At 41.0% G+C, this 27,910-nt stretch overlaps 1 protein-coding gene and 1 pseudogene across 9 annotated transcripts; one reads left to right on the top strand and one right to left on the bottom strand.

The window, feature by feature from the left end:
• Positions 1-41: 41 nt before the first annotated feature.
• Positions 42-26,326, bottom strand: LOC147326237 (uncharacterized). 9 transcript variants are annotated; one of them, XM_086301344.1, is made up of 27 exons: positions 26,211-26,326; positions 25,258-25,451; positions 24,522-25,164; positions 24,279-24,382; positions 23,817-23,882; positions 23,070-23,225; positions 22,572-22,705; positions 12,368-12,462; positions 12,221-12,275; positions 11,714-11,848; positions 9,738-9,983; positions 9,438-9,501; positions 9,179-9,350; positions 8,966-9,078; positions 7,927-8,311; positions 7,628-7,762; positions 6,035-6,071; positions 5,827-5,940; positions 2,907-5,728; positions 2,627-2,681; positions 2,355-2,508; positions 2,126-2,264; positions 1,996-2,029; positions 1,801-1,902; positions 1,456-1,687; positions 1,057-1,366; positions 42-962 (listed from the first exon to the last, which is right to left on the bottom strand). In XM_086301344.1, exons 2-27 carry the CDS (start codon positions 25,443-25,445, stop codon positions 864-866), a joined length of 6,789 nt encoding a protein of 2,262 aa, XP_086157470.1. In that variant the 5' UTR covers positions 25,446-25,451; positions 26,211-26,326; the 3' UTR covers positions 42-863. The 9 variants fall into 9 exon arrangements, with proteins under 9 accessions (XP_086157470.1, XP_086157471.1, XP_086157465.1 ...); XM_086301345.1 differs by having other exon boundaries at positions 42-959; XM_086301339.1 differs by having other exon boundaries at positions 1,996-2,264; positions 9,696-9,983.
• Positions 15,223-17,680, top strand: LOC147326238 (histone H1 pseudogene; annotated as a pseudogene).
• Positions 26,327-27,910: the final 1,584 nt, after the last annotated feature.

The following is a 27,910-nucleotide window of genomic DNA, read 5'->3' as shown; positions in this document are numbered from 1 at the left end:
AACTAGCATGCATGTACATTAAGACAAGACAAATCTAGGTGTAATACTTTTTATTCAGATCTTACAGAATTACATCTTTCACTTTCAGTGAGCCAATGTAACCCTTAGGGTAGAAAACACAATGTGTTTTTATGAAACAAGAAGTCAAACGGTGCATAACTGTGTGGTACAGTCACTATTTCAACACTATATATAAACATATTAACATACAGCAGAAACTCTTTGATAGTTTGATTATTCTGTTTTGAATGGGTTCCTTTTTTTTTTTTAAACAGAATTTCTGTCTTTATTTTCCACATATGTTACATTTCTAAAGTACACAGAAGAGACATTAAAAAAGGCTTTACACTGAAATGTACAACTGTACATGGTCTTAATCTACCGAACTGTGTTTTTCTTCCTGAGGTCAAAGTCATCTGAAAATTAATCAAGAACGGACAAAAAATATATATATATATAAAAAAAAGAAGTTGCTACCATGTACAGTATTTACAAATTCACAGTTGTATCAAAAGGAAGAAAAAAAAATAGGTAAGACATCTGAGGTTTGAAGTATTTTTTATGAAAAATTCAGCAAAAGCTGCCACCAGTTCAGTCAAACTATGAGTCACAGATGTTGTTATCCATTTGTACAGTGCTTTAATATTTAAACTAACGGAGGTTTAAAATGTTGTTTCAACAAACTGATACTCTAGTAAATGTTTGCAAATGTGAAACTGCATTCATCAGTATGGTGAAGAAAGAATTAAAACTAAAAGCAAAAACAACAACAACAACTTTTCAGTTATAAATTATTATTTACAGAAATAAAAATTTGAAAAGCCAACAAATTCCACTTCTTAATCCAACTACGTAGGTGGCTTTTACCCCTCATCCACTTCTGTGAAAATGTTGGTTAAGAAGTACTGAGACACACTGGTGGGCTCCTCTTCAAGAGCACAGCTGTCCACACAGTCATCCTGCTAAGAAGGAACAAAACAGAGCACATCTCCATGTGAGCGTGTATGAATTACACTGAATGGAAAAACAGCTTCAATCCACCTGTAGCTTTCTTACCTCTGTGCACTGTGAAGTGCTAGGATCTGGGCTCCTGGGACTTTGATCACAGGTCTCTCTGATGTTCACTGCTGTTTGTGTTAGCAGTGTAATCGATACTGGACGGGTTTCTTTTAGTGTCTGTGTCAAGCTTTGTGTGGAAGGGACATCATGTGATGTGGAGGCTACAGGCTCTAGCAAAGACTGTTGTCCTTCAGTCAGTGGCGTTTTAAGCTTAGATCGCTTGGAAACTGGTTTGCTAGGTGGAAGATTTTGTGGAAGGCTGGTTTTCTTTGTTACAGAAAGCGAGGAAAGAGAGCCTTTGGGTTTTCTGTTAGATATTAGGAAAAATTAAACGTTTCTCAATAATTGATAGAAGCCAATGTGAATTTTTTCAAAATGAAACCGTTCTTCACCCACCTCACACGCCTCTGTGAAGTTTGAGCTTCTAAGCTGCTGGTAGTGCCTTTTCCATCTGTCACAATCTCCTCATCACGGCTGCAGCTTCCCCTTTGTGCTTCCATGACAGCATCACTGGCTTTTGGCTCCTGGGTGGTGTTTGTTTGGGTAGGCGCTGACTCCGCTGCTTTCATTGACTTGGTCTTGCTGGTTTGTTTTCTCCTCGCTGCATTAGGTTTAACTTGCAGTTTGGCTGGTTGAAAGATTCATACAGGGTGAAAAAGCAACATTTAATGTTCACATTAGAAAAATGTTCACACATTTTTTAAAGTGCATTTGGTGAGTATGTATTTATCCTCTGCATACCTCTTCTTCCAATACTTGTTTGTCTCTGCTTGTTAAGTGCTGCTTCGGGCTCATTATTGTCCACGGCATCTGGAAACTTTGGTGGATTGTCTGTAGTATGTTCTGCTCAATTAAAGCACAAAATTAAAGTTACACAGCATGAAGCAGCATGACAATCAGTAGCTTGAAAGTGACAGAATAATGCAGTCACTCTACCCTGTGGATCCACTGTTTTCTGAATGTTATGATCCTGATGGATGGAAAAACACAGCATGTGAAAAAGATTTAAAAAAATAAAAAAATCACATTCTGACCGCCAACAGTTCTTCTTTAGAGCTTTACTTACAATCAGTGTAGATGGGTTCAGCACAGTCTCTTCCACACTGATGAGGCCTGTCACACTCTTTATCTCTTTGAACATGGGCATGGGGACATTAGACAGAGACCCCTCTCCTGCCGCTGCCACACTCTCTCCAGAAACACCACTAAAGGATGAAGAAAGGCACAGAATTAGACACCAAACTAAACAGACTACATGCTTGCTCACACAGCTAATTGATTAAAAGCAGACAAACCTTGGTTGAGGTATTGATGACTCTGCTACAGAAAGACAAGAGGGGTTCTCAGTTGCACTGTTCACCACCTCCCCTGATGAGGACAGCGGGATCTCAGTCAGAGAGAGGATGAAAAATGGTTCGTCGGGATCTGAAGGCACCTTCTCTGGCAGCACTGAAATTTAAAAAAAGAAAAAAACCAATAAATAAATAATCAAATCAAGAAGAACATTATATAAAGTTTACACAAAACTTAAGTGATATGACTGGAACATAATATATGATTGACTTACTCTCTTGAAATATTGGAAAACTTTGGATGTCGTTTGTACTTAATGTTGATGTATTCTAGGATTAGGAGAATTAGAGAAACATTTAAGGAAACTCAAGAGAGACTTTTTCACTTTAAAACTACTGACTACCGGAGAATACCTCTAACTACCCCTGTTAGAATTGGATATATAATATTAACTTGTATTAATTAGCAAGTCTTGACACAACATTAACAGATTTGATTGCAAAGCTTGTAAAAGGATTAAAGACCAGACAAAACAGAGTCATTATTGAGCTTACCTGGGTAGAAGACACTTGGTTCACAGGAACCAGAGGGACTTCAGAATTACTTGAATGATGGTCATGTTCACTTTGTTGTTCATTAACTTGTGCCAAACATCCAAGAGGAGAGCTGGGATCATTTGGATGGGGATCCTTACTGTCTAAGGTGCCCAGTGCTTTCTCCGAGTCTACAGGTTGAGATGTTACTGAACAGACTTCTACATTTATTGAACAATGTCCTGATGTTAGGTTTTTCTCTGGCAATTTCACAGATTTCTGTGCATCATTATTGTCCCCAGGGTCTTGTGCTGGTGCTATATTTGAGATTGTATCAACATGTTCTGCAGATTTACTGATATCAGCTGGCTGTAGTTTTGTCTGTGTAATTCTAGAGGATGATCCCAAATTGGGTTTCGGTTTGACCTTGGGAAACCGCCGCAATCTTTGTGGGATATTTTGTTCCAAGCTCACTGCGCTTGACATTGGGCCACATACAGCATCTGTCTTTTCCCTCTCTGATGAAGATATTTCCTCTCGGCATTTATTAGAAGAGCCAGATTCCAGTGATGGTTCAGAAACTGAATAAGCATCAGGACTTTTAAATTCATTTGATTTTTCTGGAGAGGTAGGACTGCAAGATGGCTGGGCTTCTGCATCTTTCATTCTGTAGTCACTTGATTCAGTCTGGCTACAGGGTTTTTCCACAACCTGCGTGTGTATAACAGGGTCTTTTGTGGATTGCAAGTTTGACTGCATAGTTCTTGGTGTTTGTGGCAGGTTTGGTTTGGGTTTGATTTTTTGCAATCGACGACTCCTCAACTGAGAAGCAGCTTCACTCTTTTCTTGATTAAGCGGTGACTCTTGAACAGGTGCAACAAGAACAGCCTGGTGGACGCTGCTCTCTTGGGGTGAGGCTGATTCTGCATCACCTGCTTCCCCAGCTTGTGAGACTGTGACTGCTGAGTCAGGTGCTACCACATTTTTACAACTACTCACAGATGTGGTAATACAAGGCATATTTTTTTCTGGATCAGATGCTGACTTTGTCTCGCTGCTGACCTGATCCCTGCTGGGTTCAAATTGTGATGCAGAGAGGTTCACGTTTTCTGAGGCACTCTGATCTGAAGTTGCTGCACCCAAGTCTAGTCTAACATTTGTTAAACTAGACTCCTCATTTGTTGATAGCTCCTCCGAGAGTGTAGGTGTAGAAACTATATTTATTGATGGTTTTAAAACTGAAGCAGGGTCAGCGTTTTCACTCAGTTTTTCGGAGGACAGGGTGCATACTAGTTGTGGTTCCACCTTTGCTGTTGTTTTTTCAGGTGATCTCATGTTTGAAGTTGGGCTTAAGTCCTTCTCTAAAACCGATTTTACAGTTTGAGGTTTAAACCTTGAAATTCTTGAGGACTGTGCTAAATTTGGTTTAGGTTTGACCTTTTGCATTCGACTCCTTCTAGATGGTGAAGGAGTTGTGTCTTTGTTCACTTCTTTTTGCCTGACAGGTAAATCTTCTGGATGTGAAACACATGAAGGAGGTTTCTCGGCGCTCTCTTGACCTGGTTCTGATTCTATGCATGGCTCCTGTTCAACTTTTGAGATCGCCAAGTCTGATGTTGCTGAATTATTGAAAACACTCTTGGCTGTTTCAACACAGGACTGAACTTTTTCCTCTGTGGGCTCAGATGACGACTTTGTGTCATTAGTGACTTGATTCCCTTTGAGATCAAACTCAGATTCCAAGTTCTGGCATTGTGAGGGACCGCAATCCGTTATTACTGCACCTAAGTCCGGTCTACCATCTGTGGTTGTTGGTAAAAGAGTATCTACACTTTCTACATGTTTTTCAGGAGAAGCAGAGCATGATGATCGTGGTTGTTCATCCTCTGTGGTTAAGCATCTTGATTGTTTGCGAGATTTGGGGTCTTGCGTTGGGATGGGGTCTCTCTCTTCAGGCTGCTTTGTGGTTTGGGATTTAGATCTTGCAGTTCTTGATGTCTGTAGCAGATTTGGCTTGGGTTTGAATTTTGGTAATCGACTCCTTCTAGATTGGCAAGTATTTGAGACTTCACTTTCTCCTTTTTCAGTGACAGATAATTCTGCTGCGTGTGTTTCACCCGTAGGTTTATCACTGCTCTCCTTGGCTGGGGACACAATTGAACATAACTCCTCTTCAACCTCTGTGATGAGTGAGTCAGAGTTTGGCGGATCCTTAAAACCAGTCTCAAAAGGTTCAACATGGGAAGCAAGTTTTTCATCTGTGGGCTCAGATAATGACTTTGTCTCTCTCGTGGCCTGATCCCTATGTGGTTCAAATGTAGATTCAGAAAAGCTGTGACTCTGGAACTGGATTTCTGCAACTGATTCAACCCCAACAATATCTGGTTGACTCTCAGATGGCTTTGCTGTTAGTTTAACTTCAGTAGAGGAAATGTCAGCTTTTAGCAATGCTGGAGAACAGTCTTTAATGTTAGCAGATTCTCTGTGGCTTTCTTCAGCTGTCCTTGCTGCAGATATATCTGGTTGGGATTTGGATTGTACAGTCCTGGAGACTCGGTTAAGGTTAGGTTTAGGTTTTATTTTGGAAAAGTGACCTCTCTTAGTTTGTAGAGTATTTTTGTTTGAACTCTCTGGATGTGGCTCATCACTGGTTTTAACTGCCATTTCATCACTGACTGTTTTGCTAACTTGTTGTTCCACAGTGGCCACAGTCGCCGATGTCTGTGTGACATCATGATCAAATGCAGACACGGAAGGAGTGGCACTTTCTTCCTGTACAGCAGCATCGGAAACAAGCCCTTTTTCTAGGTGGGTGGTTTCATTCACATCAGCTGATGCCGTCCCTGCAGTTAAATATAATGGCACATTTTACATTGACTGTTGCTCAGTCTAACAACAAATGAAACTGTCCATTATAAGGACTCTTTTCTGTCTTTCTAACCTGTTACATGATCTCGTATGTCTACTTGATTCTGTTCCGACTGAGAGACGTGACTCAGGTTTCCGATGGTCAGCAGGGTTTGAGCAGCCTCGTTGTAGCTCTGATCTTCAGATACTGAAATAAAAAGACAAACAAAAAATATGAACTTTAAATCTAAAACTATATATAAAATTCATAAGCAAATAATCATAAAACATCTTCAACATACCTTCTGCATGTTCTGAAGAAATAAATTCTATAACATCCTGCAAAGCAAACACACATATCATAAATAACACCAAAAGCTCTCCTTTCTATTCACAAAAGCTGTTTTACAAAAACATGAAGTACAGTACACTGCTTCATTTACAATATCTTTTCTACATCTGTACAGATATGTACATCTACAGTTGACTGTATAGCAAATAAAGATGACATTTTAGGCACCTTTCTAATCTTATTGATCACTGAACTGGTTTACTACAAACCACATTGTTATTTATGCATGTTATAATTTTCATCGATCAGGCATAACATTATAACCACAGGCCTAATATTGTGTTAATCCTGCTTTTGCTGCTAAAACAGCCCTGGTCTGTCGAGGCTTGGACTCCAATAGAACGTCTCTAGCTGTACTGTGGTATCTGGCACCAAGATATTAGCAACTTTTAAGTCCTATAAGTTGCAAATTTGGGCTGTCCATGGATCAGACTTGTTTGTCCAGTACATTCCACAGCTGCTTAATTGGACTGCAGTCTGGGGAATCTGGGAGTCAGTCAACACCTCAAACTCCTTGTTGTGCTCCTTGAACCATTCCTGAACCATTTTAGTTTTGTGGCGGGGCGCATTATCATTCCAAATGAGGCCAAATGAAGGTGGTCTGAAACAGTGCTTAGGGAGGTGGTGCATGACAAAGTGACATCCATATGGTTGGCAGGACGCAAGGTTTCCCAGCAGAGTATTGCTCAAAACATCACACTGCCACTGGCGGCTTGCCTTCCCCCCATAGCACATCCTGGTGTTCCCTAAGTAAGAGGCGCAAATGCACCCAACCACGTGACATTAAAAAAAATGTGATTATTTGGACCAGGCCACCTTCTTCTATCAATGGTCTAGTTCTGATGCTCAAGTGGCACTTTCGGTGAAGGACAGGGGTCAGTATGTGAACCCTGGCTTGTCTGTGGTATGCACCTCCATACACTGTGATGCACTGTTTGTTCTGACACCTTTCAATTAGAACCAGCATTAACTTGTTGATATGAGATACTCTAGCTCATCTGTTGGATCGGACCACACAAGCCAGCCTTGGTCATTGGTGGCCAAGGCTCACTGATGCACGTTCCCCACATGCAGCAGTGAGCCTATCAGGACCCTATCGCTGGTTCACCATTCTTCCTTCATTGACTAATACTGCAGACCGAGAAAGTCCCAAAAGAGTCTTGTCAAACTCAAATCCTTTTACATTTTGCCCTCAATTTTTTTTTAACTTTGAGGACAAAATGTTCACTAACCCACCCAGTAACAGGTGCAATGATGAGATAATGAATGTTATTTATTTCACCTGTCTGTGGCCATAATGTTTTGCCTGATTGCTGTGTAAGTAATTCAACCACATACTGAATACATGTATTCAAAACAAAAATGGAAAGACACTGCAGAAAAAAATAAAAGGTTGAACTTACTCAGTTTTGAGCCTTTAATAATAGATAAAATTGTGTTTTCAAGATTAGTGCTCTGGAATGATAATCATTAACCCCAGATCTGTTATTGGGGTTAATGATTTAATTAACTTGGTACTACTTCTTAAGCATAGGTCACTTACAATCAACAGGTCCAACTGATGTTCACATGGTTCAGCTGACCCTGTCTCATGTTGTGCCTGCTCACAAGCAGAATCGGGGCAAAGTGCATCTTGGGAAATGCCCAAAACATCAGGCATAGTGGCCAAGATATCAAGCTACAGGTGGCATAGGAGGAGTCAGAGGAAGATTGGAATGTAAAACCATGCGCAAATAAAAAGTAAAGCAAAACATAAAAATGTTTGTCATGGGAATTATTTCAAAATAAAAAGAATGATTGGTGTTTTAGTGAGGCATGTGATGGAGAAAATGTTTATCATACCTCAGCAATTGTCTCATCCACTTCTTTAATCTCAGGACGAGGAGTGTGCAGGCCGGCAGGCACAAACGCAGGTGCACTGCTGTCTTTACTGGGGCTACCTGAGAGTTCCACCTCCTCCACTTCTTCATCCTGCCATTGATGACTGTCCTCGTCACTAAATTCTGTCTGAGAAGCTGTGAGAGTGACAAGTTTACACTTTTTGGATTTTGGGGCCAAATCATGCTGTGGTAGGATTCTCTTCTTGGCTGCCTGTTGGGATTTTGGTTTAGCAGCAGATGCAGTGGACCCAGCTGCTGAGGCTGGTGTAGTTTCAGATGCAGAGGAGTGTACTTCATCTTTGGCTGGATAAGTCAAGGGCTTGATGGGTTTAGGCACTCTACCACATCTACAAAACAAAATGAAACACTAATAAAAACACTTTATTCATGATCAATAGGAATATTGTTCTTAAATCTATCAGCCCACCAGACAATGTTAGATGACAAGAAACCCTGTATTAACAGTATTGATAATTACAAAAAACATTTTCATATGTTTCTGTAATGGTGAATCCATCAGTATGTCTAAACTCTTTAATCAAAGTCATTTTTTAAATGCCAAGGAATAATTTTTATTGTAATTCATCAATTTTCAAATTTACCATCTTTACAAAAATGCTGAAAAAAAATAGTAAAGCACATTATTATTTTTTTATTAAGATGTCAAATTACAGCTATTTGCTTGCTTTGTGAACAGAAACATTTGTTTGATTGAATTAATTGATTAACTGTTTTGATTAATTGCTAATTTCTCAAAAAAAGTCTAGTGTGCCGGCTGAAATCTGGGAATACAAACATGAATTCAGTTTGAAATCCTTCACTCCTGGACAAATATGCTGAACAAATATTTAATTTTTAGTTTTAAAAAAGTTTATGAGAGATTTCTAAAATATTTGTGTTTTCTTATTTTTATGAAAGGTGGTCTAACAAATTTGTTAAGCGCTGGATACAGTGGATACACGGTCAGAATGGGAGTTTTTCAGTAAATTACATTCATGTACCTGGTAGGTCTTGGAGGTTTAACTATGGCATCCTCCTCCTCCCCTTCTGAGGAAATATCATCACCGACTGGCTCCCTGCTGGCTTGGCTTAAAGATGATGCATCTTTATTTACCTACAGTAAGTTTCAGTAAAGCAAAGCCAGTATTCATAAAAAGGTTTCAAGGCTTATAAACAGAAAGTGAAATAACCTTATTACAAGTTCAACCACTTACACTCTCATCTTCTTCATCCAATGAAGTACTTTTAGCTGTTGTACAAGGTGAAGGCTTTTTACTCCATTTGCGGCCTAAAGGCAGTAGTGGTTTTGATGCTCTGCCTCGTGAGAGTTTAGCTGGCTTGATTGCAGTGTCCTTAGCTGTATTTGCATTTTGAGTTTTCTCTGACCTAAACATTTGAAAGAAACTGATTTTAATCGCAGAGATATGTACAAAAAAAATAATATTCACAGCAATATGATTTTAGTGTCATTACGTGTCTGAGTCTTTGTGGTTGTCAGGAAGCTCTGCCTCAGGATCTTCGCATACGCCGTCCTCATCTGAGAATTTAAAAGCAAAATAAAAATGGCGTGGCACTTTAACAAAAGCCAAGAAAACATGGGGAAACGAGTACTGATTTTGGGGGGGGGGGGGGGGGGGGGGGGGGGAGTTATTACCCTTAATTTTCAGGAAATATTTAAAAAAACAAACAAACAGTTAGACAAAAGGTAGCTACCACGAAATCACCACATACCTACATGTTTTGTAACAACAAAACCGCTCACAGTCCCTGTACCTTGCTCAGTGCTCACTCGTTTGGTTCTCTTGTCATTTGGTTCCTCATCCAGAGCAACTTGTCTGTTCTTTCTTTTGCCTCTTTTTGTCTTAGCGTCAGAAACAGGAATTTCTCCATCATTACAGAGATCCTCATTCTCTTTCTCCCCTTCCTCTTCCTCCTCTTCCAACCCCAGGATCTCTTTCCCATCCTCATCCTCCTCATCTTCCTCCTCCACATCACTCAGTTTCCTTCCCGATTTTTTGGCTGTAGAAGGAATAAGAGCACATAGACTTTTGAATTGGGAAAAGCTAAAGGAGAATTCCCAAATATTCACATACAGCCTACAATGATCACACGAGAAAAGAAATCACGTTGACGTACAGTGGGGCAAAAAAGTATTTAGTCAGCCATCGATTGTGCAAGTTCCCCCACTTAAAATGATGACAGAGGTCAGTAATTTGCACCAGAGGTACACTTCAACTGTGAGAGACCGAATGTGAAAAAAAAATCCATGAATTCACATGGTAGGATTTGTAAAGAATTTATTCGTAAATTAGGGTGGAAAATAAGTATTTGGTCACCTCAAACAAGGAAAATCTCTGGCTCTCACAGACCTGTAACGTCTTCTGTAAGAAGCTTTTCTGTCCCCCACTCGTTACCTGTATGAATGGCACCTATTTGAACTCATCATCTGTATAAAAGACACCTGTCCACAGCCTCAAACAGTCAGACTCCAAACTTCGCCATGGCCAAGACCAAAGAGCTTTCGAAGGACACCAGGAAAAGTATTGTAGACCTGCACCAGACTGGGAAAAGTGAATCTACAATAGGCAAGCAGCTTGGTGTGAAAAAATCAACTGTGGGAGCAATCATCAGAAAATGGAAGACATACAAGACCACTGATAATCTCCCTCGATCTGGGGCTCCACGCAAGATCTCATCCCGTGGGGTCAAAATGATCATGAGAACGGTGAGCAAAGATCCCAGAACCACACGGGGGGACCTGGTGAATGACCTGCAGAGAGCTGGGACCAAAGTAACAAAGGTCACCATCAGTAACACACTACAACGGCAGGGAATCAAATCCCGCAGTGCCAGACGTGTTCCGCTGCTGAAGCCAGTGCATGTCCAGGCCCGTCTGAAGTTTGCCAGAGAGCACATGGATGATACAGCAGAGGATTGGGAGAATGTCATGTGGTCAGATGAAACCAAAGTAGAACTTTTTGGTATAAACTCAACTCGTCGTGTTTGGAGGAAGAAGAATACTGAGTTGCATCCCAAGAACACCATACCTACTGTGAAGCATGGGGGTGGAAACATCATGCTATGGGGCTGTTTTTCTGCCAAGGGGACAGGACGACTGATCCGCGTTAAGGACAGAATGAATGGGGCCATGTATCGTGAGATTTTGAGCCAAAACCTCCTTCCATCAGTGAGAACTTTGAAGATGAAACGAGGCTGGGTCTTCCAACATGACAATGATCCAAAACACACCGCCCGGGCAACAAAGGAGTGGCTCCGTAAGAAGCATTTGAAAGTCCTGGAGTGGCCTAGCCAGTCTCCAGACCTTAACCCCATAGAAAATCTGTGGCGGGAGTTGAAAGTCCGTGTTGCTCGGCGACAGCCCCAAAACATCACTGCTCTCGAGAAGATCTGCATGGAGGAATGGGCCAAAATACCAGCTACTGTGTGTGCAAACCTGGTAAAGACCTATAGTAAACGTTTGACCTCCGTTATTGCCAACAAAGGTTATGTTACAAAGTATTGAGTTGTATTTTTGTTATTGACCAAATACTTATTTTCCACCCTGATTTACGAATAAATTCTTTACAAATCCTACCATGTGGATTCATGGATTTTTTTTTTTCACATTCTGTCTCTCACAGTTGAAGTGTACCTCTGGTGCAAATTACTGACCTCTGTCATCATTTTAGGTGGGGGAACTTGCACAATCGGTGGCTGACTAAATACTTTTTTGCCCCACTGTATCTTACCTTTTGTCTTTCTCTTGCCCTTTTGGGACGATTTCTTCTCAGCCACTGATCTCAGTTTCTTCTTACTTCTCTGATATTCCAAAATCTTTTCTAACAGCTTAGAGAAGTACTCTATGTCCAGTTTGCGCCTCTCTCCTACAAAACAATCATCAGCCAACTTAAATTAAATTTAAGAATGTACACACAGAACGTTAATCATTCGGTTATTTTGATTCCAAAACGTTTGGCAACTGTGTAAAATGTGAAGGGAAAAAAGGGAAAAACATACAATACTGTGAACACTTGGGATTCTATAATTAACTAAACAAAAACACAGAACTTTGTGCGCGTGTGTATTTCCCACTATGCTGCATAATCTCCTCTCTCTCTAGTTATGTTACTAATTAATATTATATTCGTTCTTTTTTTGAAATTTGATATATTGTCTTTTTACCATTTTCAATTAAATATAACCTTTAAATGACATACGTGAATAATTACATTTGAAGATTATTACTAAATACTTACTGATAGCTTTGTCAATCCTCCAAACATTCTCTCGTTCTTCTTTCTTGAATTTGTTCTGAAAGATCAAATTCAAAATTGCAGTTCTGTGTATTTAGTTCAACTTTAAACTCTTTTTTCTTACCATGCATACTTGTATTTATCGCTGACCTTTATCTCTGATCGAGCTCTGTGTGGAAACAGTTGGCAAATCATAGAAAAATCTGTCCCCACCATGCTAACTGCCAGGAAGAACATGTCTGTCTCTGATGAAAACAAATTTAAGAAGAAAAGTCACAAAAAAGGCATCAAAACAAAATAATAAAAACACTTAATATGTTACTGTTAGATTTGTATTGTTGATTGTCATTTATGCTTAGAAATATTTACTTATATATGCTTAGAGTTTTGTAATTAGTTGTAGATTGGTAGAGGTTTTGATCCTTGATAGTCTGCAAACTTTGTGTGTATTAGACAGCACTTTGGGAGCATGAGAGGTCATACCGTGTCTTATTATTTTATGGTAGGATTAACGTAGTTGCGTCTGTTCTAGTCTAAGTGCTCTTTGTTTAGATGAACTGCAGGACTTCCTCACCGTGTTATCTAGGATGAACCATCTAGGGTGAGGGGGAGGCTACCCTCTTCCTGACCAAGGATGTTTGACCCTTTGATCAGCAGTCCCCACACACACACACACACACACACACACACACACACAGGCAAGGTACTCTTTGTGTATGTAGACGTCATATGTTAATGAACTTATGCATATTCATGTAACCTCAATAAAAGGACAGTGATACGGGAGAACGGACGAGAGCTACTGGGGTCAAGCGAAGGAACGGTGCCTGTCCAGTTCTCTCCCGTGCACGAGTACCATGAAGAAGTTTGCCTACTTGCGTCTTGCTTGCAGTGTAATTATATTGTCTTAACGTTCCAGCGAATAGGTTCAAGCTACAAACCTATCATTAATTGGTCCTTCGATGCCGGAGCCCTGGAATCGCATTCACCGAGGGGAGGAGAGGCACGCTGAAAGACTGACGTCAGCCAGGAAGTTCCTGTGGATTCGCTGTATGTCTTTTCTCCTCGATGAATGGCGATTGGCGGGATTCGAGGCTGATATTACACGCTAAGCAACACCGAGTAAGTTTAGAGTCCAACTCTATAACTGTACGTCTTCGCCGCTCAGTGGGGCGTTGTCCGTGGCCGCTCAGTGGGGCTAAAATTCGCCGTCTAGGTGGGGCGATGTACAAGGCCGCTCAGTGGGGTTTTTTGTACAGAAGCATTAAGTCGCAGAGTTGCGCAGTTCGAACTTTTTTTGGTTCGCCGTCTTAGTGGGGCGAAATACAGACCGCTGTGTGGGGTACTGTAGTGAGTTCTCCACCGCTCAGTGGGGTGTTGAGAAGTTCCGCGGGGTCCAGATTGTGCTGGACAGTAGGCCTATTTTGTGTTGTTGTCATTGTCGTCGTCATTGTTGTTGTTGTTGTGTGTGCGGAGCAGAACATGTGGTCTGTGACACCGACTGTTGTTGTTATCATGGGTTTCTAAGCAACCAAGAGTGATTCGGAGGGAGACAGACGTTTGTGCTGGACTTTGCTCCTGGCAGCACAAAGTATTTATGTAAAAAAAAGAGAGAGCGGCGGCTCCACAGCTGCGCGGGTTCACGCGAGCGCGGTCACGCGGACCTGAGCCGTGCGGTTAATCGCAGGCTTATAAATGGAAGAGATTCAAATGTTAGAAGTTTTCAGAAAACACACCAGCCTTGGAGAGCTGTGGAGAAGGCCAGCCCACATCAGCAGCACTTGAGATATGCTCTGGTGAATGGCTTTCCCCCCACCCCTTGCTGACACAATGTTTATTCTTTAGCTTGCCCTGATCGACAGCAGCCTGTGTGCCAGACCATAGATGTAATTGAGGTGGATAGTTGTTAAAAGTAATCTACATTAAGCTTGTGGTTGCTTAAATTCAGTACAATGACATGTGAGGTGAAGTGATATAGGTAAATATTTAAACTCATGAAGTGCATAGAGGCACTTGACCTGTGTGGAAGACTGTCGTCTTGTTATGAGCCATTGTTGAGATATAGAGCACACCTGTGAAAACAACTAATATGCTCAACCCTGTATGAAACATCTAAAAATACATGATGGAGAAGCTGTGTTGAATATGTAAGTGTAAGACTTTGCCACTGTGGGCAGAGCATGCAACTACTGTGTGATGTCGCGTTGCAGTTTTGTTTTTGTTTTTTGAGCTGATGAGCAAGCTACACATTATCAGATCAAGAGCTGTCTGAGAACTACTCAAAGAGAGGGAAACAGAGAGTGTGCAGCGTTTCCATGAGCAGTTTTTCTGCACCTTGACTCGTGTGTGTGTGTGTAGCATCAGCATCATGTTTTTGTTTATTTGTTTTGTTGGATTAAAAATAATTAAATAAACTGGTGATCATGCTTATGGATCACCATGGCACATATCTCCAGCCATATGGTTTATTTATGCAGATGAAAAAGTGAGTGTGAATGTGTCTGACATCACAGTGTTTTTGTGCACTGTGCAAAAGTGATTGCCTCTGATTGTGAGTGAGAGCGGTGATTTTGCGGATCACCAGCTATTGTGAAGAAAAAAAAAAAGAGTGAAAAAGAGACAAATTACTACATTGTAGACGAAGAGAAATAATCATAGGAAAAAGGTTTTGTGTTGATCAGCCGAAAAACAACTACAATGTCATTTTCTGCTTTTAAGAAAGGATTGTTCACACAAACACAGACAGACAGAGAGAGAGAGAGAGATGTGTGTTGATTAAGCAGTGATGATAATAATGAACATGTTTTAGTTTGTCACTTTCAGGTGAAAAGCAGACCTGTATCAATTTTCCACATGCAACAGTCGGAAGAAAGTTATAGTTTAACATCATTGGAAACATGCAGGCCAAGTTTCTGGCTGACTTATTTACAGTGCCATGTGTTTCTCAACCTCACAAGCGAGCTCACTCCTCCCTGAAGATAAGGAATGCAGCTCCGAAGCAATAACATGATAAAGAGACAGCAGCAAGTCCTGAGCACAAAAAGTCCCAGCAAAGCAGCAGCAATGTGGATAAACAGCAGCAGAAGAAGAAAGCAAACCCATCTTCCTGTCTGATTGGTTGAATTTCACGGAGGGGCGAGCAAGATGGCAGCGTGAAGAGGAGTTTTTGTTTGAGTTCTCAGCACGAGACACTTATTTGACGTCTTTCTGGCCTTCGGGACTTTTTTGGAGATCAGCGCGCTAAACTTGCTGGATCTGAGGCCAGGGTCTGCGGCGGCAGCATGTTGAAATGCTCAAAAAGGACTGAGTGACTCGGGCAAGCCACATGCGGCTAGCGACATGAAAGAAATGGACCCTTCATGATGCGTTCAACGTGCCAGCGCTGTGGTGGGAAAGGCTCCATCATAAACACGCCCTGCGCCCTGCGCCGAGGTTCAGGCCAAGAAGAAGAAGACGATGACTTCCAAGCCCAAGAAGGTCGGCCTCAGCGTGGGCGAGCTGATTGTGAAAGCCGTGGCCGCTTCCAAGGAGCGCAACGGCCTGTCTGTGGCCGCTCTCAAGAAGGCTCTGGCTGCCGGAGGCTACGATGTGGACAAGAACAAGGCCCGTGTCAAGACCGCCATCAAGAGCCTGGTGGCGAAGGGCACTCTGGTGCAGACCAAGGGCACCAGGACCTCCGGATCCTTCAAGATGAACAAGGCTACTGAGAGCAAAGCCAAGAAGCCCGCCGCGGCCAAAGCCAAGAAACCGGCAGCAGCTGCTAAGAAGTCGCCCAAGAAGGCAGCAGCAGCACTTCAGCTACTAGACAGGACAAAGCTGAAGGAGAACTGCCGGGACTGTTGAAGTGGGAGAGGACAAAAGAGTGAGAGGACAACAGAGTGAGAAGACTAGGTGAGAACACATAGGAATTATTTAATGTGGGAAATCAAAATTTGGGTTAGCAAACCTGGGGAAAAGAAAACTGACTGCTTAAGTTGGAAAATTGAGACGGAGTCTGAAACATTGCGAAAATAGAAACATATACAAAATCACACACACACAAGCAGAACATGCATTAACCCTACTAACAATTCCAAACACAAAATGACTCATGAAGACTCATAGCACATTAGTTAAGAAATGATTAAATAATAGCAGAGAAATGTGTAGGAAAGGCAGCTTTAAGAACATGCTCTGCTGGAGATGCAGCTCCACAGACATGCATTAGACCTGCCTAATAACACAAACCCATGCAATGAAAATTAGCTTGTTATCTTTCATCAGTGTTAAAATAGTGTCAATTTAGCAGACACTTGTTATTAAATACTGAATTTATCCAATGCAAAAAATTGACTCTCCAGGTTGCAGGACAACAGTTTAACTTTTGTGGGAAAAAAGATCCTGGTTTGACCAACCAGTGATCAGACAATAAATTTAGTTGTTAAAATGGTAAATTGGGAGAAGCTTCCTGCTTGATTGAGGCAGCACATGTAATTTACTGTATGAGGGAAATTGTCTTTTGTGATACTATTTTGAACATGCTTTTCTGTCGTCCTGTCAACTTAGTGGGTTAATAGCTGATATGCAAATTAGTTGATCAGTTTTAGATTAATGAAAGGTGACTGAATTCTAGCACGAGTGAATGAGATGTGTTGGAGTTGTTGTGTGTTGAGTGGAGACTCTAAAACACTGAGTTTCCTGCTTTGATGTGCGAGTGAATCCTGTATTTAGATACACAACTCTGAATACATCAGAACAAACTTCTTTTGTGAAGTGCATGACAGCATGTCACATGTTTTATGATGAAGGGAAAAAGGAAAAATTGAATAAAATAGATCTGTGGCTTAAATGAGTGAAGAGCACAGACCGGGTGATTAAACTCATAGCTAATATGACATTAGGGTTATGTTGTGTGTTGTGCAGTTGATGGTTGGTTTGGAGTGAATCTAGCTGATGATTCTTCTCCTGTTGTGAAGATGATGAGGAGTTTGTGTCATGACTTAACAAGGCCTTTTTATTTTGATACTTTCACAGTGCACTGAGAGTTTGGTTTGATAATCTCTGTTATTTTTTATTTTTCATTTTTGAACAAGCACTGATTTTTGCTTGTGAATTTCTTTTCTTTGAGCAGATCTGCAAGTCGGGAATTAAAAGCGTTACACGTCGTCAAGAAAATTGTTGCAAGTGAGTTTCTCCACATTTAAAATGGGTTCAGGAGAAAGCCACTTATTTGGGACAATTAGGAAATGAGAGTCCCCCCCAAAAAGGATTCAACGAGGAAATCCAGTCTAAATTATTTTTCTTTTTGAAATAACGTCGGTTTGCTGAGCGTGGAAACGAATGCGATGATAATTTCCACAATTAGCAAAAGAAGGAACCACTGAGTGAATGAGTAAGAATTTTAAAATATCTGACTGACTGACTGAACATGATTGTGTGAAGCTAACCCCCACCTGACAAAGGTGCAGATGAACCTGTGTTGAGAACTGGTGTTACTTCTTTCCACAGCTAGGGTTGACTTTATGGTGTTTTTATGGCACCTCTAGAATCTGTTGACCTGTGTCTGACCTCTGTCTGACTACAGTCAATGTGCATTGCTAATGTTAGTTTCTTTGAGAATGCTGTGGAAGATTCAGCTGAAACGGACAAGTGACATGAGTAAAACAAATAAGAGATACAGTGTTTCTGGGATAGTTTGATATGGGCTCATTAGCTGGCCACTTTTGAGCCCATAGTAATATATAAGTGGAGTGACTTTGCTTAAGAGCAGTCACCGATTACATTAATGTTGCCTGAGTACATGGGATGATCCATGTCTGAGGCGACTTATGAAAATAATTGTAGTTTACTGATTTGAGAAAACCTGCACATGACACTTGTCTTGCTGATGTTGAATGCTTCTTGTCCTTATGATACAATTGTTTACAGGTATGAAGTTTGATTTTACTTCCAGATTTTGCTTTCCAGGCCATGATGGTGTGTATACAGGCTCCTGGCAGAGCCTGGTGTTATGCAAAACACACTAACATTTTCATTGCAGGATTATAGGTCCAGGGTGGTGCTGCTCCAGGGGAGGAGATGCCCTGATGTTGCCTGGGATATGATCTAGCTAATCTTTTTCTTTAAGACTGGAATCCAGGTTTGGTGAGTTGACGCATGGGTGTGTCCATGCGTCAAGAGGAGGGGTCCAAGGATTAACATTAAACAATGTTTTTTATTATTGTTGCAGTGATTTGTGTGATTAGCCGTTTATTTACAAATATTAAACCTATGCAAGTGGTGCACCCATGTTCAGATGAGGCTTTGATGGCCTATAAGTGAAGTTCACTGAACTAAAGAATGTGGTTTGATGATTGTTGACATACTCTCCAAATAGTTTGTCTTCCTAGCAAGGAAATACAGGTGCAGCAGTAATCTCCTGAGAAATCTTCAGAGGCCCAGTGAGAAGCGCATAGCTGACAGGACCAGGCAGTGGTTGAGGTCAAAGATCAAGCTGATTGGGGCCCATCATGAAATCAGACCTTGGAGCCACAGCAAGGACCATGAAACTGCCTGCAAAATAGAGGAGAGGATCGTCCACAAGATGGGAGAGAGGCTTCAGGGGGATCAGAGATCATCTTCAGCACAGCAGACATCACACAGAGAGCTGTGCTACTAAGCTTCCAGGAAATCAAGAGGAGACTTCCCACAGCAAGATTTTAAATACAATGAAAGATTCAATATTGACGCTGAGGAAGACGACTAAGGTGTACGACGTGCTCTGCCTTAAACCTTCAGCAGCGTTGGAACATGAAAACTCGTGGGATGAGGGGAGCGTGCCAAGCTCCATCGACAGCGTAGAAGGAGTTCGAGGATGACATCATGATTCTGTGAAAAGCACAGGAACCAGAAGCTATGGTGGTGATAACAGCAGTTTCCTATGAACATCACCTAACGCTGTGCCACTGTACTGTGCATACGATGACACTCTGAAGGCTGCTGGGATCATAATAGCAGTAAGACAACCCTGCACCCTTTCCACAGAGGTGTTTTCTGCAGAGTATGGACAATGAAGGACAATGAAGGAGTCATAAATATCCCCCTCACAGGACGAAGGCCTGAAGTGAGGTAATGGGAGGCCATAAAACTAGAGTGCTGAGAGGTCTGCAGCTTTGGAAATAGCTGAGAACCATGTTGACAAACAACAAAACCAACTGGTATGTTTGAATGTCTATTCTACATACATTTGGACTCTGGTCCTATGGACAACGATGGAAACAACTGGAAGAGACATTCATGACGCCCTGCAGAACTCAAACCACTCTGCAGAGAGACATGTGATGTGCACACCTGGAGGAAGCACCACCAAGCTGAGATGTTTTTGAAAATGTTACTTTTTTATTTTCACTATTAAATTAACAATTTCTTTGTTTGCTCGTAAGATGCAGTTTGCCATGAGATGAGCTCAATGAATGGGGTAACTGCTAATACATTTGTTAAACTGTGTACCTTTTCAGTAATTTAGGGTGATTTGACATATGCTGAGTATAAAAATGTTTGCATTGAAACTGTCAGACATGAGGTATTCATACCTGGGAACTTTTCAGGCATAAAGGTCAAAAAGGGGGGAAATGTTAGATTTGTATTGTTGATTGTCATTTATGCTTAGAAATATTTACTTATATATGCTTAGAGTTTTGTAATTAGTTGTAGATTGGTAGAGGTTTTGATCCTTGATAGTCTGCAAACTTTGTGTGTATTAGACAGCACTTTGGGAGCATGAGAGGTCATACCGTGTCTTATTATTTTATGGTAGGATTAACGTAGTTGCGTCTGTTCTAGTCTAAGTGCTCTTTGTTTAGATGAACTGCAGGACTTCCTCACCGTGTTATCTAGGATGAACCATCTAGGGTGAGGGGGAGGCTACCCTCTTCCTGACCAAGGATGTTTGACCCTTTGATCAGCAGTCCCCACACACACACACACACACACACACACACACACACACACAGGCAAGGTACTCTTTGTGTATGTAGACGTCATATGTTAATGAACTTATGCATATTCATGTAACCTCAATAAAAGGACAGTGATACGGGAGAACGGACGAGAGCTACTGGGGTCAAGCGAAGGAACGGTGCCTGTCCAGTTCTCTCCCGTGCACGAGTACCATGAAGAAGTTTGCCTACTTGCGTCTTGCTTGCAGTGTAATTATATTGTCTTAACGTTCCAGCGAATAGGTTCAAGCTACAAACCTAACAGTTACCATATATGTGGCTTATCTTACCTGATAAGCCACTGTATTATAACCATTCACATGTGAAGTGCACAGCATCGACTGTGTGGTTATAATTTTCTGCATTCAATTAGACACATGCCACACTCTTAACTATTACTGCGGACTGTATATAAAAGATGGCTTCAGGACCTGAAAAGACGAGTCAGTGCAGACAAGCCTTTACCTGCAATAGGTAAAGGCTTCAAAAAAGGACTTTGCTAATCACCAAATTATATACAGTATCTATGTTGCAACAGTCCCTGACAGCAATAGCCTCCTCAGAAGAACAATGCTGCCTGCAACACAACAAAAACTGCTCAAGCAGGACTCAAGGAAAATAAAAAAGAACACAAGGAATTGATCCAACCTAAGAACTCCTCAGATCCCAATCTGATAAAGTATCCGTGGGACGGGGAAACAAGACCCATCACACAACTAGAGCTGGGCGATATAAGATTTTTTCATATCACGATATGTTTTTTTCATTTCAGGCGATAACGATATCTATCACGATATAAGCCAAATAACTATATTTGTAAGATTTAAATGTGCTGTTGCTCACAAGTAAAATGTGAAATAATCAGCAGCTTGTTTTTATTTAAATATTTATTTCCCATAATAAGTTCAACAGGGTAGATGTACTTAAGGAACATGAGACTTTTTCAGATAAATAAAGGCAAATATTGCAAACTACACAAAAGGCAGCCGCTAAAGCGTTTAAGTTTCAAAATAGAACAAACGAAACAGACTAAATTGTCGATTCCACTTAGAAACAAAATATTAATTCTAAAAATAAATCTTAGTTTGTTTTACAGAAGAACAGACAAAACTGACTAACTTTTGTCAATATCAAATAAACTGAGAACTAAAAGGAAATTCTCAATCTCTCCTTGTTGTATAGCTGAGCTTTTCAAACAGTTTTAACAGTTACTTTAGTCTGACAAAAGCCGAATGACGAATTAGCGCTTCCAGTCAGAGACTGAGGCTACGTCCACACGTACACGGGTATTTTTGAAAACAGAGATTTTCCGTTTTCGTTTTAAAAAATAATCCCGTCCACACATAAAGGGAGAAATGAAGGAAAACGCTGCTATGAACATTCCAAAGCAGCAGGTGGCGCTAGATTCCTAACCGTGCAGAAATGTTGGCCAATCAGAAGTCTAGAAGCCTCGGTGGGAAAAAGTAAACAAAGCTGGGGCATAGAAGCAGAACCGAGTCGTATGTGTGGAGGGACAGTAACTGTGTGTATATGTAAGCATTTAAACACTGCAGAGAGTAGAATTAACAGTATTGTAGAAATTCATTTCACCGAAACAATAACGTGGCGCACAGTGTGACGTCAAAAAATGCGCACACCTTTGACGCTGCGTTTTCTCCGTTTTTCTAGTCCACACGTAAATGCAAGTTTACGAGTTTTTAAAAATCTTCGTTTTCAGTGACCAAAAACGCCGTTTACGTGTGGACGAAAGGTGCAAACGCATAGAAAAATCTGCGTTTTCAAAAATACCCGGGTACGTGTGGACGTAGCGCATGCACCAGTTTATTGTATTTCCAGAGTTGCTTTCGGCACAATTTACAGTGCACACTACTCTGTTTTTTGTCAGACTTGAAATAGCCGAAATACCTTCACACTACGGAACTTCTATGGCTCTTCCGTTCGACAATCTCTCCGGCATTGGAACCATCATCTGTTTTCTCTTCGGTAACCTTCGGTCACGCTCGGTTGATTTTTCTAGTCGGCACACTCATTTCCTCCATTACCCAGGCGGTACGGTGGCTGGCTGCTTCCCAAACAAATACACATGTGCGGCTTGGCACTTGTGCTGTACGTAACAAGTCACGTGACGTGACGCTGCAGCTGTGATTGGTTCGGCTCTGCGCTACTTAATTTGGATTGGCTGACCTTTTTTTTTTTTTAAAGAGGACAAGAGCGGCGAGGTCTATCACGATAGTTGAATTTTTCTATCGAGAAAAAGTTATATCGCGATACATATCGTTATCGTTCTATCGCCCAGCTCTACACACAACTCACGTATTTGTTTCCAATGTCTCGTGCTTTTGCTCTGCAAAGCCAGTGCTGCTTTGCATAAGGTTCCTTTAATATTGTGGCTGTTTCACCTTCGCTGGTCCAGCGTTTTGCATGGTTAAGTTTCCTGAAACTTGAGTAAGTTGTAGTGGAGCCTCGTTCAAAGATGGGGTCTCGATTCTCTGCTGGGTTTGGCCCTTTGGCTCGCTGGACTTCCACAGTTAAGCTGAGAGATAAGATGAAAGGGTTTTAAAAAGCCTATAAATGGTTTGAACGTTCTACAATATCACAATAGGAAAGCAATTATTTTATATGGATGGGGCAAAATAATAATAAAATAATAATAATAATAATAATGCATACTTTATTAATCCCCTGTAGGCCGATTACTCTCTGCATTTAACCCATTGACTCAGTGAAGCAGTGAGCAGCCACCAATCCATCACAACGGTACTTTGCTCAGGGGTACCTCAGAGTAACAGTTCAGTGGATTCGAACCACCGACCTTCCAATCATGGCGCGACCACTTTACCTAATGAGCTATCCCTGCCTGGGGATACAGATCAAATGGTCTACAAATCTCTACTAACCTCTCTTCGTCAATAATCAGTGAGCCATCTTCTGCAACTTTGACTTGAGGAACCATAAGTGCTTCTTCCTGCTCTTCCTCTGCCTCCTCTGCTTCTTCTTCTGTGTTGCCCATGGTATTAGGGGGGATTTCAGGTTCCTGTGCCTGCTCTGGAGACCTTCAAACATTAAAAAAGAAGAAGAAAGAAAATAAAGAAAAATCAATTTATTATAAGCAACTGGTATACAAACTTTCTACACATTCTGAAACGTGCAGCAAGCCACAGCTTTTGAAAGACAAACTGTTTAAAATGCACTGCTGCCTCCACATTTAAGTACGCCAAAAAGTTAAAACACTTAAACCAAGTTCTCTGTTGTATCAGATGTGCAGTCACTTTTCAGTGATTCAAACAGACTGAATTAACACGTTAAAAGAATAATGTTTGGCTGGGACAAACTCAATTCTAGTGTTCAACTTTGTTTTGTTTCATTCATATTTTTTTTCATAATACTTTTTGTGATGAAAAACTGTGTTTATGACTCTTTCTTTGAGGAACAACAGATGATCAGCAATTGCACACAGTGAGAACATGGTTCATGTGTGTCCTTCTGCAGCATTAAAAAAAACATAACTTTTTAAACTTAAATATTATAAGAAAATGTGACAAAAAAAGCATGTCAAACATTGAAGTAATTTCCATTTGAATTACAGGCTTAACATAGACAAACCATTTAAAAAAAACATGATTTAAAGAACAGGACAAACATACGCTTCTCTTCCTGGTGAAGGTGGGAGCACAGTCTCATTCTCTTGGGTCAATTCTTCTACACCAGATCTGGAAGAATTTCAAAATTCAGTTTTCTCAAGTAAAATCAGTGTTCGTCAATATAAAACATCATAAGTGAAATATATGGTACATGGACTGGACTGTTCTACAGGAGCGTACTTTATGCAACATATCTCATTCACCCATTTACACACACATTCATAAAAGCACATTTTTGCATCTAAGTGCTTTCTACCTAACATTAACACCGATGAACACATCGGAAGCAACTTGTAGCTGCTTGTCAAGGATACTTTAGCGTGCACAACGGAGCAGTCGAGCATCAAACCACCAACCTTCTGAATAGTAGACAACGTGCCTCCTGCCTGCCTCCTGAACAATGGCCTCCCCCATACTTTAACATCACATAATTACATGAATTTCACAACTTTGCAAGATACTCACGTCATTGGGTTAGACGTTGGAAGATAATGGATAAGGTCCCGCATGGTCATTTTGGCAGGATCTAAATTAAATACCTTCGAAACAGCCTTAGCTTTCTTAAGTTTCTGCAGAATCAAATGACATCACACCTTTCAGTTAACAAATCATGATAAAGCTAACAGTTTATATCTTATGAATACATTATTTAACTCAGACACCTGTGAAAAGATGGCTAAAAATGCTTAGTTAATGACAAGGACTCACTTTTTCTTTGCGTCTCTCCTCTCTGAGCAAATCTCTGAGCTTCTGAGCCTTCACAAGCCTTTGTACGTCTGATGGGTCATTTAGAAGTCTACTCAGGGAGAGTGCCGATGGTGTCAGTGAAGGCACAGTCTTTGATGATGCAAGTGTTTTGGCTTTCTCCGATAGTTCAGTAGATTCTTTGTCTGGTATGGAGGGTCTATCTGGTGGTCTGGGAGGAGCTTCCTTAACTTGTCTGTCTGAAATGTTCTCTGATTGTTTGCTACTGTCTGCTGGAAGATGGGTTTGTTCTACTGACTGTACAGCTGAGGAAACAGCTGAAGATTCTGAAGCGTCCAAAGAAATGGAGGTGGGTTTAGGTTGAATTTTAGGCAGCTTGCCGTCTTCTGAAGGCCTGCGTCGCCTTGGAGACTGGAGTCCCTTCGGAGTTGCTGTTGTTCCCGTTTGACTGGATGCTTTTGCCTTGTCAAGGCCCGCACCAGAGCAATCAACAGATGTTTGAGAGACTGCTTTGATGGGAGACTTTGGTGTCCGAGAGAGAGCAGAGGGGCGGCCAGGGGCCACTTTAGGCTTAACAGAAAATCGTTTCCTTCTTTGGACAGCCACTGAAGAGCTGGTACCATCCACATTTTGCTCACTGCCATCCCTAAACGGTAGTAAGAAAAGTTATTGTTGTCAAACATAACAAATAGTCTTAAGGCTTCTAAAATAATTCAAAGACACTTTACTTTAAACTCACACTGAAGCTGCAGCTTTTTCTGACAGGGTAATGTCGGACTTATCCGTCAGAGCACTAGCATTGTTGCTGTCCCCAACCTCCCTCTGGGCCTCACTGGCCTCCTGATTTGCTGGAGTTGCTTCCGGAGGTGCTGATCGCCCTGCTGTACTTACATTGGGACGCACACTAAATCTTGACCGACGGAACATTTTGACCTGAAAGCAAAGCTGCATCAGTACTGAACAAATAGCCATGACATCAATCTGCAAATGAAATACTGCTAAACTCCATCTAACGCCCTAATACGCCATCAAAATGTATTCAGGTATTGTAAAGGTGCTCTGGAAATCAACCAAGAAAAGATGCCCTTACAGAACAGCAGTCACAGGTGGGGATCTTTTTCTGCACCAAATCTCGTCTTTACATATAGCTTTTCAAGAAATTATTTGCTAAATAGAAATGAACACATAAATATCTCTCCATGGATGGAGTTCGACACTAATATGCATTTGCTTCGTCTCAGTGTTGACAAAAAGCAGCTTACTCTACTGCAGCTTAGGCATATTTCGCCTACAAAACAATAAACTTCGCCTGCACAAAAAGTATTTAAATGATCTCTTCTTTTACTTAAAAATGCAAAACTCAGCTACTTTGTTTACAGGGCTGGTGACGTCGACAGTCGAGAGGCCGTTAAGTTTGATGGCAAACGCTTTAAAATCACTCGGAAACACCGCCAGACGTGGAATAAGCCAACAAACACAATTTAAACCAGTGAAAATTACGCAAAATGCAATCTTAATGGTGGAGAAAGACTGGGAAAGTGCACAAGCTGGACTCAAACTCGGGTAAAAACAGTTTTAAGCGTGACGCTCTGCATGCGTTGGGTCGCCCGTTTCATGACGTTTTGAAGCTAAGACCGCTTCACTGATATTTTTATCGCGTCCACATCTTTTACTTTACTTGTATTAACGTACCTGACTAAGAATATGTCGTTTTGTGGAAGAAATAAGCCTTCATTTACCGACGAGAAGTGGTAAGTAGCGGACCCAAAGCACACGTTAATCCGCCATGTTTTAGTGACGTAATATTTTCCTGAGTGAAGGGGGTTATGGGAAATGTAGTTGGGTTCAAAGAGTTGGATGAGGTAAGACCGCGATCTCTGTAAGCAATCCTGTCTGCGCTTTACTAATAATAGTAATAACAACAACAACAAAGAAAAAGTAAAAAAGCTTTAGTGTAAAGTATAAAATATGTCTGTATGAAATGTAAGTATAAGAAAATATGTGATTTTAAATTGTGCCTGCCTTCCCTCCACCATGTTTTATCTCCTGAAAATAACCCATTTCTTTTAATTTCTTTGAGAAACAAACTAATATACATATTTAAGTAGCACGGAAATATTTGATTTTTTATGGTGGTTTATCAGGTTATGTTTACATGTAAATGTAGTCTTTAAAAAAAGAAACCAAGATTCCAGAGTACTAACTATTATATAACTATAACTATTAACTGGTTTAGCTACCCATTACTATAAACTGATTAAACCGATAGAATAATAACTGGTCAGCCCCATGACTGACTCTAAATCTGTGTAGGATTTATCTGTTTGGTTTAGGTAAACAGGACCTCATACACCGTGCCCAGCAATTTCTATCAAAAGAATTAATCCTTATATCAAAAATATATTGATTCTCATTCAGTTTCCTCTAATTAATCTGATTTAGCTCACTGTTTTCAGAAAGATCTTCTTTTGGTGACTCCGATTATGACAGATTATCCACCTCCACCTTTCCCTAGCATCCTCTTCTGCCACACTAACCTTCTGCGTGTCCCCCTTCACTGCATTCATCAATCTTCTCTTTGTTCTTCCTCTTTTCCTCCTGACTGCTAGCTCCATATTCAACATCTCTTGTTATTCCTCCTCTACACATGTCCAAACCACTTCAATCTTGTCTCTTAAACAGCTCAACCTAAGCTGTCCCTCTGATGTTCTCCTTTCTAATGGTGTCCACTAGGGCTGCCACGATTAGTCAACTAGTCACGATTACGTCGACTGTCAAAATCGTCGACGACTAATTTAATAGTCGACACGTCGTTTGAAGCTTTGTAAGATCCCAAAAGACGCAGGACTAAGTAGTAGGATTTAAGAGTGTAATAACGGACTGAAACAGAAGATGGCAGCACTGCATGTACAAGGATGCCAGCTGCCGATAAACGCCGAAGAAGAAGAAACTGTCCCAGAATTCATAGCGCCCTGCTCAGTTTCCAACAATGGCGGCACCTAGTTAGTTTTAATATTACTCTTATTATTCTTTCTGGGTCACAAAATAAACGTTTAACATATTTTCAGACGAGAATGTAGCTGTGTAAACCTCAAATATCTGCTCAGTTTATCAAGACACCACATATTTTCAAAAGCGCTCCGACGTTTTCGGAGAGGTCTGTTACCCACTAGCTCGTTAGCTAGCCGGGGTTACAGGCTCACTAGAGCCGGTGAGAACACCGGACTCCCGGCAAATCGTTTTCAAACCCACCGCTGTCGTTCGCTACTTAGGTTAAACATGATATATAAGTCACTTAGATAACTTAAAAATGTTATTGTTTGGCTTTTTTCAGTATTTTATTTGTTCCTGAGTAAATCAGTTTGGCTGAGATTAAAGTTATAGTTTTTACA

This window comes from Aulonocara sp. 'chitande type north' Nkhata Bay, linkage group LG7, assembly GCF_057382095.1.
Source record: "Aulonocara sp. 'chitande type north' Nkhata Bay isolate Kocher_YH1m ecotype deep benthic linkage group LG7, A_spYH_male_GT1.1, whole genome shotgun sequence".
NCBI classification, from domain to species: Eukaryota; Metazoa; Chordata; class Actinopteri; order Cichliformes; family Cichlidae; genus Aulonocara; species Aulonocara sp. 'chitande type north' Nkhata Bay.
Note: the sequence above shows the minus strand (reverse complement) of the source record. Positions and strands in the feature narration are given on the sequence as shown.